This window comes from Haliotis cracherodii, unplaced genomic scaffold, assembly GCF_022045235.1.
Source record: "Haliotis cracherodii isolate W230 unplaced genomic scaffold, xgHalCrac1.p SCAF_10, whole genome shotgun sequence".
Taxonomy (NCBI): Eukaryota; Metazoa; Mollusca; class Gastropoda; order Lepetellida; family Haliotidae; genus Haliotis; species Haliotis cracherodii.
Genome location: NW_027266265.1, coordinates 47,238,080 through 47,250,321, shown reverse-complemented (window position 1 = coordinate 47,250,321; position 12,242 = coordinate 47,238,080). Strand labels below are relative to the sequence as shown.

Sequence of the window (12,242 nt, the reverse complement as noted above, 5' to 3'; positions counted from 1 at the left end):
GCAACATCAACCACAGCCAGAGTCAGTTCAAGAGTCACCACCTTCATTCTTACTTCAACAATACTGGGGAGTCGAGATCTACTCTGCCTCTGAATCCCTGACAGAGGTGTGCATCAATACTCAAGCCATTATTGTACCTAGTCCTGACCTGACAAAAACATGATTTATTTTTGTTATGCAGGCCATATGAAAATGCTTTGAAACCTTGTTATTTGTCACAACTGTCTCTATCTTTGTTTCTTTGTTGTTTAATGCCGCATTCAGCAATATTCCAGCTATATGACGGCGGTCTGTAAATAATCGAGTCTGGGCCAGACAATCCAGTGATTGACATCATGAGCATCGATCCATGCAATTTGGATACGATCCTGTTAGTCCTCTTATGACACACATTGTCTCAAGATAAAATAGCAAAAAAAGTGTAAGAATTTCTCCAATGTCAGTCATTTGTCTCGAAGTGACTCCCAACATTAACCACAGCCAAAAAATCCCTGTCTCAGTTATTTGTTACAAGAATGGGGTACTGGGGACCTATTCTGAACAAAACATTGCCTGGTGTATTTAGGAATCGTGTCGTATGAAGTACCTGTACGACAGTCCTCCTGATCTTGATGTCCCGCTTGTCCTCCTCTGGCTCAGACCCGTACTCCCCCTCGGCCTCCAGCTCCAACACTGGCTCATTCAGCGGCTTCACATCATCGATCAGACCCTGCAAATAGTCACAAGTCAGAAGTTAAGCAGGCTGTAATGTTTTCTAATGAGTGAGTGAGAGAGATATTCCATCTCTATTATGACACCATCAAAATCAATGACCACTGTCTGGGCAATAAGTGCTTTACAGCTTTACACACATTATTCCCACCCATTTATTTCTGGGGACCCATTCTGGATTCTGTAAACATACCAATATTTACTGAAATTTTGAATAAAATAGGTTACAAACAAAAGTGTAAATACAAGTTTTTATTGCGTACTCTTGTACAGATTTGTTGACATGGCATTTCTGGTGTTATGTGTTCATGGTAATGTCTAAGAGAGGGAGGGAGGGAGGGAGGGAGCGAGGGAGAGAGAGAGAGTCACTCATTGAACAGTGCTTCAGTTCTACAATGAAAAGCTAGCGTAATGTGCTAAAAAACACTTCTTGTTTGTTGTTTAACGTCACACTCAGCAATATGCCAGCTATATGACGGAAGCCTTTGAAAATTGATTAAGGACCAGACAATACAGTGATTCATATTAAGATATGCAAACGATGCCGTCATGTTACAAAGACCCGATATCAACCAGGTCACCTGACCATCTGATCCATAAAGTCACCTCTCACGGACAGCCCCGGTTACTGGGGACCTATTCAAACCTGCAACAGGACATAGATGCTTGCCAGTTTACTGAAACCTGTGACAAATGGTGTGATTCTGACAGACCAAGGTTCGTAGCTCTTGATGAAAAGATCCTGGCACAACAAAGGACAATTTGCCACAGCCGGTTGCAGGGCGTTGGACAGTTGCACACTCCAACCAAAACATGTAGGAATATTCATGACAAAAAAGGAATCAGGTCCCTGAAATTGACAGCCACATGAACAGTTTCACAAAGATAAACAAACCCCAAACATCCTTTAACCCAGAAACTAGAATTCAAGTTACCTTGAGTGAATCTGTTGAAATCTCCACACTGGTTGACTTCTTGGCGTATTTTGCACTCGATGATCCCCACTTCCTCTTCTTGACCGGGCGGTCCCCTGCCATGTTCTCCTTCTCCTCCGACTTGTCCTCATTGCCTGAAACACAACACCATCATCAGGCAACTGACCATCATCAGGCAACTGACCATCATCAGATCACTGACCATCATCAGGCAACTGACCATCATCAGGCACCTGACCATCATCAGATCACTGACCATCATCAGATCACTGACCATCATCAGATCACTGACCATCATCAGGCTCCTGACCATCATCAGATCACTGACCATCATCAGGCACCTGACCATCATCAGATCACTGACCATCATCAGGCTCCTGACCATCATCAGATCACTGACCATCATCAGGCTCCTGACCATCATCAGATCACTGACCATCATCAGGCTCCTGACCATCATCAGATCACTGACCATCATCAGGCACCTGACCATCATCAGATCACTGACCATCATCAGATCACTGACCATCATCAGCCAACGGACCATCATCAGATCACTGACCATCATCAGGCACCTGACCATCATCAGATCACTGACCATCATCAGATCTCTGACTATCATCTGATCACTGACCATCATCAGGCACCTGACCATCATCAGATCACTGACCATCATCAGGCTCCTGACCATCATCAGATCACTGACCATCATCAGGCAACTGACCATCATCAGATCACTGACCATCATCAGGCACCTGACCATCATCAGATCACTGACCATCATCAGGCACCTGACCATCATCAGATCACTGACCATCATCAGCCAACTGACCATCATCAGATCACTGACCATCATCAGATCACTGACCATCATCAGATCACTGACCATCATCAGGCAACTGACCATCATCAGATCACTGACCATCATCAGGCAACTGACCATCATCAGATCACTGACAATCATCAGGCACCTGACCATCATCAGATCACTGACAATCATCAGGCACCTGACCATCATCAGGCAACTGACCATCATCAGATCACTGACCATCATCAGGCAACTGACCATCATCAGGCACCTGACCATCATCAGATCACTGACCATCATCAGGCTCCTGACCATCATCAGGCAACTGACCATCATCAGATCACTGACCATCATCAGGCAACTGACCATCATCAGATCACTGACCATCATCAGATCACTGACCATCATCAGGCACCTGACCATCATCAGATCACTGACCATCATCAGGCACCTGACCATCATCAGATCACTGACCATCATCAGGCAACTGACCATCATCAGATCTCTGACCAACACACCAAACAGATATCAAGGGACTCTTGTCAAAATGTGCCAATACTGGACTTGTGGTGTAGGTAAGTAACATTGTTTGTTTGTTGTTAAACGCCACACTCAGCAATTTTCCAGCTATATGACGGCGGTCTGTAAATAATCAAGTCTAGACCAGACAATACAGTGATTGACATCATGAGCATCGATTCATCAGGATCAATTCTGAGGGCATGAAGAACCATACACTACCTAATAGGTTTATTGGAAGTTGGAGGACACTGACTGGAATGTTTCATAAATACTAAGCTGTCCAAGTCTCTCAAGTTTTCTTGCAAAGAGAGGAAGCAAACACATTAATTCATACTTTACAAATATGTAAAGGTATTTTCAGGCATTAAATTATTACGTTAAAATTTCATTTATTTACTTTCATAATTACCCTCAAGTACGGTATGGCGCTGATAACTATAAACCTTGGAATCAAACCCCTGGATCCTGCAATGAGTAGGGAATGCAACTCTGCATTGTGAATTGCAGTGCCTCACCACTTGTCCACCCAACCCCAACATTGAAACGACAGATTTCCCTTGGAAGTTGCAGCAAGACTTTTGTTTGTTTGGTGTTTTACGCCACTCAGCAATATTCCAGCTATATGACGGCGGTCTGTAAAATAATCGAAGCTGGACCAGACAATCCAGTGATTGATATCATGAGCATCAATCCACGCAATTGGGATTGATGACATGCATCAACCAAGTCAGCGAGCCTGACCACCCGATCTCGTAAGTCGCCTTTTATGACAAGCAAGGTCGCCTTTTAAGGCAATCATGGGTTGCTGAAGACCTATGCAGCAAGAGGCAAGTAAAGAACCTTTATTAGAACTGGAGAGTAGATTTCTTCGTCGAGGGGGTACCACCACTTCTGCCACGGCTGCTGCCTTCCTCGCCGCCTCTGCCTGTAATATCCAGGCCAATTGTTGAATCACTGGTCAGTCATTGGCACCAGACTTACCCCCATACACTTCAGACAATGCAAGGAGTGCAGAAACATAGTCATTAATGGATGACACTTACCAAACAATTACTGAATATCATGTCAGTGTGATTTACAAAACGATTAGGATTAGTCAGATCTGTCAAATGTACGACTGTTTGTCAAAACTTTAAGATATACCATCTTAAAGATATTTTTCTTTTTCTTTCAATCCAGAAAAGCACCTTGCAACATCTCAGTGGAATACAACTTGAATTCCTGATCAGGTCTTAAAGCTTTGATACTGAACATATATATGTACTAGAACACTACTTTCTTTTCAACTATTAGCTGCTTTAAACTTATATCTGACGGTATCCCATTTTACACAATATTACACTGAAATAAGGCACTTTCCATATGGTATCTCTGAAAGCAAGAACTGTGATTACATTTCATGCTACATGGTGAGCAGTTGAATAACTTTTCTGAAATTATATCAATATTTGGGGGAGTTTTGTGAAATCAAATGTCTTTCATTATTCAAAAATGGGCCAAATGGTTTAAGCAAAGCAATCTGGTCCAAGTTATATCTTTCCACCATGTAACTATGACAGGCGATAGAGCTGGACTGTACGTAATATCTGAACATTCAAATACCAGTGGTCACTTGTGATGGCTGTATTCTTGCCCACATATATACTGAGTGATCTCAAGCTACACACAAAAGACCAAGGGATTATGGGGCAAATGTTGGTTGCCAGACTCGTTTTCAGCTTCGCTTTTTTCTCGCCTTGTAGGTTAAGACATCAATTAGCTGCGACAGCTCTTCAGTCATAATGATTTCAGCCATGGAATCTTTCAGGAAAGTTCATTGATTGTCATGATGTATGACAAGCGAGATAATAGTGTCCATTGTTTGACATTAGGGTCTGTTTTCTCTCAGAAATGTTCAGGAACAGTTTGAAAGTTTCACTTCTCAAGTAAGTTCTATTCACTTCTCTGTAAGACAAAGCATTGCTCTCCAGAGATGAAGCAGTATTCTTTCCACTTCCCTGACAGACGAAGCAGGTTTCTTTCCACTTCCCTGACACATGAAGCAGTAATGACAGATCACAACATTGCGTCAATGGTCTCTTTCACCCAGGCCCCTTGTGATGGCCTTTCATGAAGCAACAAACATTACTGTCAATCCATCATTTTCTCTACATGTCTTTGAACTGCTAACAGTGTTCTAGGTCAATAACCCTCTCCCACACACTGAAGATCACAACTTGTGTTTGACTCGGGGAACTTTCAGTAGTTGAGTCACATTAATTGCTGAATGTTCACACAGGAAAGGAACACTGAAACATACCCTCCTGTTTGGGTCTCGAGCTGCAGAATGATGTCACCACTTGGACTGTGTGGCTTTGCAAAGTCTTTTGCTCAATCTTCAAAAACAGCTGAATGTCTCAAGCTAAGGGTCTAGCAATAACCCTCCATGGTGACATCACTTTCACCTCAATCAGAACACGGTTCCAGCACAACCATTTCTTCACATTTTTGCTGGATCACAGTCAGTTCAAACTTCATGATCTTCTTCCACAGCTCAGTCACTTCTCCTAGGCAACATATATTGGGCATCTAACCCATCACTCAATTCTTTAAGCCTGAGGATACACAGAGAAGATACAAATGCAGAGTTTGTCGACAGTTTCCAGTTGCATATATTGACAGTTGGGTCTCTACAACTAAGGCTTGACACATGGAATCTTTTGAAAGTGTCTTCTTAATGTCGTCTTGCAGAACACGAATCAACACATGTCAATGACCTTTGGCCGTCTGCAATAGCTCTCCATTCACCTCAAAGATACAACCACCATGCTTGAAGACACTCAATAAATGTTTAATAAATGTTTGATAATTGTTTGCTTTCCAGTTTTCTTGTCACAACAGAACAACTCCAAACAAGCCTTTCAGACCCAAATTTCACACACTTGTTCATTATGCATGCTTTGCATAGTGGTGTCAGCTTCGACTTTAAAACATTTCAGATTCCTGTCGTGACTTCAATATAAGCTCATAGGCTTTTTGTCAGGAAGACATATCGGTCACACCACATCCTCAGTCTGAAGTCTTGTAACACAGACCATTCAAGGCTATTTTAAGTCACAAGCTACAGGGTAGCAACAACCGGGTGATGGCTTCAGGTAACCATGGCAACTACTAGGCGGTAAAGGTCAGGGACGTGGCCAAAGTGATATGGGAGTCTGGCATCCGGGCGCAATGTATGTTTGGCAAGCTGCATCATTCCCCGTGTCTCCCAGTTGGACGTAGTTACCTCCCTTTTCTAACGTACACGTGAGATAGCAGAGGTAATAGCATGTCATGAAATCATGGGAGAGGCCTAATGTTAATAAGTTTGACAAGAACAACTTAGAAGCAACTCAAATCCATTACACAATGCCCAGGCAACAACTTGGAAGAAAACGTTAGAATAATGTCTTATGATAACTAAAAACTTACTCATAAAGTATTCATATGCATGCACTGAATCGCGGACAATTTGAGATGGAATTCGAAATGTGTGGAAAAAACATCAGCTGCTTATATCAAATGTCATCAACGGCATGGACAGCAGTCAGCTGCAACAGTTGTGAAATCCTTATTTCACATCCCAATAACATGCAAAGATGTTGCTGCCTTCAAGACATTTGTATAATACACAAACATAGACATCCAGGAGAAATTATGCAGACCAGGAGAAAAGGTTTCAGATCCCCCGAGCTTACAAACAAGTGGGCATTGTGTCCGAGCAACTAAAAACAACATGACAGATCTGACAGCAGATACGCCTCTCCCTCCCACTTTATTTACATCCGTGTCTTTACCCCGTCTTGTCTCCCTTCCTCTTACCTTGTCAGCCTCACGTTTACTCTCGGAATCTTCAGTCTCCTCAGCATCCCTTTTAAAACAAGATCAGGTGTAAAATAGGGTTCTGATGATACAATTTGTCACAATGTGATACCTGTTTCGATAGTACGGTCTGATTATGATACATCTTGATAGTAAGGTCAAAATATACAATTACTAATAGGGTAAGAAACATCCAAGTTCATAAATGGCGTAAGTGAACTAGTGCAAAAATCACCAAAGTATTGTTTTTTGTCAGTTCATGTACTACCCCCGCTCTCACTCAGGAAATACAAGAATTCTGACATTAGTTAATAATGTCTATATATCAAAATAACCTTGATAGTAAGGTCGGGATATTCTACCTATTTAAATCATCTCCACATAAATGTTACAGTGGTCAATACCTTCACCAGACAACATAATCACCATTGGCTGCTGAAATGGATCTCATACATGCATGTGCCATCCGTTGGTGTAAAAATTTATACAACACCTACTAAATAGTAAACACTCACATGGCTTTATTACGTTCATCTTCATCATCATTCTTATCATCCGACTCCTCACTCTCGGATGACGACTCGGACTCGGACTTAGCTGAACTGGATTCCTCATCTCTCTCCTTCTGCTCTTCATCCTCGGACGATGATTCCTCCGATGATGAGGACTGCCGTCTGCTGATCCTACTCTGTACAGTCAATGGAGCCTTCTTCACAGACGTCTGCTTGTCTTCCTTTGCTTCAGCTTCTTTCTCTTCTTCAGTCTCAGGAACAACATTCGGGTGGCTCCTGTCCAAATCTTCTGTTGAATCTGGCTTCTCGGATCTTGTGGCTTCAGGTTCTTCCACCTTTTCCTTCTTGGACTCGGCTGCATCTTTTGGTGCATCGGTTTTCCTGGCACCCCATCTCCGACCCCTCCTGGTTGGGGAATCGGCTCTCTTCGGTGAAGTTGAATCTGCTGGTTTGTCCTGAATTGTCTGTTCCACAGCTTTAGGTATAATCTTTTCTGCTTCTTGTTCTTTCTCTTCAGTTTTTGATGAATCGGCTTCAGCAACTGTTTCTTCCGACCTTGAACTGGAATCTTTGGAAGATCTTGATCCCCATCGTCTAGTTTTAGTAGCAGGTTTTTCTATGTCCTCTTGTTCGCTGGTTTTACTCTCCTGAGATTTGGAATCATCCGATGGTTTTCTGGAGCCAAAACGTCTACTTAACGACACCTCCTCATTCTTCGTACTCTTGCTTTCTGGCAAGTCCTTTACTTCTGGGGTTGGCGGTTTAACAGTACTCTCTTTCTGCCCTGAATCTGATTTTGGAGGTTCTGCACCAGAAACAGTCTTCTTTACTTCTGATTTTTGAGATTCAGATGGTGTATCACTTTCTGTTGATTTTGGTTTTGAAGGAGTGTCACCGGCCGGATTTTGTGACCCCCAACGATTTCTCTTTGAAGTTTTCTCAACTTCTTCCACGACCTTTTCTTTCTCAGATACCTTAATACCAGACTCAGTGGTTCTTGACGATTTCTCAAGGCCTTTGTCACCTTTTGCATGTTCATCTGTCTTAATATCTGCAGTGGTCCCTGGTTTTGAGGTAGCCTCAGCTTCCACAGAATCTGTGTCTTTGGAAGATTTACGTCCCCAGCGGTTTCTCCTTTCTGGCTTGTCACTGTCTTTGCTCAGCTTTTCCTGAACTTGAGATTCTGCCTCTTGCTTAGACGCATGCTCTTGCTCAAGCTTAGAACTATGTTCTTTCTCCAGTTTGGAGCTAGGGTGTTCTTTCAATTTAGAACCTGAATCTTTCCCTGATTTAGAAATATGCTCTGTTTCTGATGTAGAACTAATCTCTTTCTCTGATTTAGGACTAGGCTCCTTCTCCGATTTAGAACTAGTTTCTTTCTCGGGTTTAGAACAAGGCTCTTTTTCAGGTTTGGAGCTTGGCTCTTTTTCAGGTTTTGAACTGGACTCTTTCTCAACATTGGGACTAGATTCCTGCTGAGATTTGGAATTTTTCTCTGATTTAGAAATGGGCTCTTTCTCTGATTTAGAAGTGGGCTCTTTCTCTGATTTAGAACTGAGTTCTTTCCCTGATTTAGAACTCGTCTCTTTCTCTGATTTAGAACTGAGTTCTTTCTCCGATTTGGAACTCGTCTCTTTCTCTGATTTAGAAGTGGGATTTTTCTCTGATTTAGAACTAGGCTCTTTCCCCGATTTAGAACTAGGCTCTTTCTCTGATTTAGAACTCAGTTCTTTCTCCGATTTAGAAGAGGGATCTTTCTCCGATTTAGAACTAGGCTCTTTCCCTGATTTAGAACTAGGCTCTTTCTCTGATTTAGAACCGAGTTCTTTCTCCGATTTAGAACTTGTCTCCTTCTCTGATTTAGAAGTGGGATCTTTCTCTGATTTAGAACTAGGCTCTTTCCCTGATTTAGAACTCGTCTCTTTCTCTGATTTAGAACTCGTCTCTTTCTCCGATTTAGAACTTGTCTCTTTTTCTGATTTAGAAGTGGGATCTTTCTCTGATTTAGAACTGGTCTCTTTCTCTGATTTAGAACAGAGTTCTTTTTCTGATTTAGACCCGGGATCTTTACCTAATTTAGAACTGTGCTCTTTCTCCAATATGGAACTAGGTCCTTTCTCTGATTTGGAGCTAGGCTCTTTCTCCAACTTAGAACCAGACTTTTCCTCCAATTTAGAAATGGAATCTTTCTCAGATTTGGAACTTGCATCCTTGCTTTTCAAGTCAGTACTTTCATCACTTCCTACTTTGAGTTCTGACTGTTCAGATTTTGGAGTCTCTATCACATCAGGCTTTGGCAGAGAATCTTTCTGTCGCCCCCATCGACTTTTCCTTCCTGTTTTTTCATTATCATCACTTGGTTTTTCTTGGGCCTTAGTTTCTGGTTCACCTTGCTTTGAGCTATGCCCGATACTGGATTTAGAGCTGGCTTCTTTTTCAGGCTGCTTGTCTTTTTCTGTATGAGATTTTGGCTCTGGTGCTTTAGGGGATTCAATCACTTCTGGCTTTGAAGATTCTTGGGAAGACCTGCGCCCCCATCTTCTGCCCCGCTTTTGTGGTATTTCTTTCTCAGCAGGATCCTCTTTCGATTTCTCCTCCTCACGATCCCTACTTTTATCATCTGCTGAACTGTCTTTTACATCTACAGATGTCTTGTTTGGCGTCGAGGGTGCTGGAGGCTTATCTTCAGTCTTCTTCTGTTCCTGGGGCACAGCCTTAGGCTCGGGTTTAGATACCGGTTTCAACTCGGCAGTAACACTCACTTTCACTGGCTCTGCGGCAGGTTCAGCAATGGAGCGTTTGATATAGTCCTTTCGGGACATAGGTCTCTTTTCTTCCACTGGATCAGATTTTTTCTCTCCTTTGGACTCCACAATCTCTGCATCTTTTTGGTCTTTCGCAGTTTTCACAATTTCAGCATCTGTTTTGTCTTTTGCAGTTTTCTTGTCTGGGGACTTTTCCCGAGGATCTTCTTTTGTTTTGTGAGCTGGTTTGTCAGGCTTCTCAATGGGAAGTTGGGGCTCTTCTCTGGTTGGTTCCTCTACTGTTATTGCTGCAACAGCTACAGCTGCTGCCACTGCGGCCTTGCGACTACTTCCTCTACGAGGTCTTTTAGTTTCAGGCTCAGGGGGTGTTTCTTTTTCAGCTATCACTCCAACTTTCTCCTGCAATAAAAAAAATAAAATGACAATTTTACCAACATTACCAATACCAAAGATTACCAATAGAGCGTCAATAATTTTTGCTTCATTCTGATTCAGGTTTATTTTCGGTTTCTTTCATTTGGGAAGTGGCCCTTGGCATTGTAAAGTCATATGTCATATTTTCTGTCTTGACTGGACATGTTATCTGTTGACACACATTCTTATGTGGTGTCTTCAGTACAATGGGCTGACCAAGACAAAGTCTCTACAGCCAATTGAAATACAAAATGTATAGCCTAACATGAAACGTCAACGCCAGAGAATTACCCTATTAACCATATTTCCTTGAAGCTCGAAAATTCTTCTCCACTATGTCCCTAAAAGGATCACTAAATATTAGAAAGCCTTAGACAACTACACCTGATACCTAACAGGAACTGTAATGACTAGTGCGATTTACCTTTGAAGGTGAAGGAGATGGAGACCTGGAGCCTGAGATTGTCCTTGACCTTCCTCTCCTGCTTGTACGACCTTTACCTCTTCCCCTTCCCCGACCTTTGCCTCTGCTGCTTTTGACTGGAGTTTCTTCTGGTGAGGACTCATCTGAAGCTGATGATGCTGATGGCGATGGGGTGGGAGATTTCTTGTGAGCACGGCGTAGGGATGATCTGGTTAGGGACTTGGAAGGTGGTGAATCTGCCTTCTTTGTTTGACGTCTACGACCTCCACGTTTTCTAGGAGGACTGCAAGTAATATCAGCAACATTAAAGACAGTCAAATTTCAGACTTGTGTCTAGGGTACATTGATGTCTTTATCAACAAACCTAAGATGCACACAGAAATAAAACTAAGATCATCTACAGGATTATTCTAAAACTAAAAGTATGTGCAGGTGGATATGATGTTTCATACCTGTCACCATATTACCTGCAGTCAATCATATGACCTTGAGATATGACCTTGAAGTTTCAGCTATCAAATGTTTACTTCATTTTGGAGCATATCGCTTTGCACAGCAGTACACAACATAAATGAAAATATCATTTAATAATAATGTGGGGACAAAATAAAGGAAAACAAATCACTGATGAAGGAGCTTCATTCAGTCATGAGGGAATGACGAGAACACAACGAAAACATTAAATCAACTTATAAAGTGGCAAATATCATCTAAAGTACTGTTGGAAATGCTAGAAAAATGCTTTTCTGGCTTTATTTAATAAATATGAATGATAGGGCTAATAAAATTGCATATCAAAATAACGCAAATGTACCTAATCTAGCTGACACTGTGATTAGCCTGAAAAGATACCTTTACATAAAAAATGATGATAAACTTACAAAATATTCGTGTGTTATCATGCCTATAGCCTGAGGTAATTACCCAACCCCAATCACAAGGTGATGACTTCACACTGGCCTGTGCTTTTGCACAGACTGCATTATTATGGTTATAATGGAGTCACATGTACATTGGACTTAGAATAAATCTGAACTTGCTGTTTTCGTTCAAATTTGTCTACTGTAAGATGGGCGATAGGACACAGGTAGGTAGATTGGTAGTTACTTGATATTTCAATAGCAACAGTCTACCTTGTTTTAATGGGCAAGAAGCATTTTCTAGCATTTCAGACAGTACTTTAAAATCAACATCACTTTAACCTTTTCTCTCACATTAGGCAGAAAAGCTATGAAATAACTGAAAATCCGAAAGCTCTCATGTGGCGTTAAACCGAACTCATTCACTCACTCATGACAAGTATTTTCAAAA

General features: G+C 41.8%; 1 protein-coding gene across 2 annotated transcripts in view; it reads right to left on the bottom strand.

Moving 5' to 3' along the window:
• The window catches only part of LOC139454460 (apoptotic chromatin condensation inducer in the nucleus-like), a 53,697-nt gene that overhangs the window by 5,206 nt on the left and 36,249 nt on the right, over window positions 1-12,242 (bottom strand). For both annotated transcript variants that reach the window (XM_071236173.1, XM_071236174.1), the window contains exons 7-12: window positions 10,932-11,214; window positions 7,332-10,492; window positions 6,817-6,865; window positions 3,817-3,901; window positions 1,647-1,780; window positions 587-709 (exon numbers count right to left, since the gene is read on the bottom strand). In XM_071236173.1, coding sequence (XP_071092274.1) covers window positions 587-709; window positions 1,647-1,780; window positions 3,817-3,901; window positions 6,817-6,865; window positions 7,332-10,492; window positions 10,932-11,214 — 3,835 coding nt within the window. The remainder of the gene's footprint in view (window positions 1-586; window positions 710-1,646; window positions 1,781-3,816; window positions 3,902-6,816; window positions 6,866-7,331; window positions 10,493-10,931; window positions 11,215-12,242) is intronic.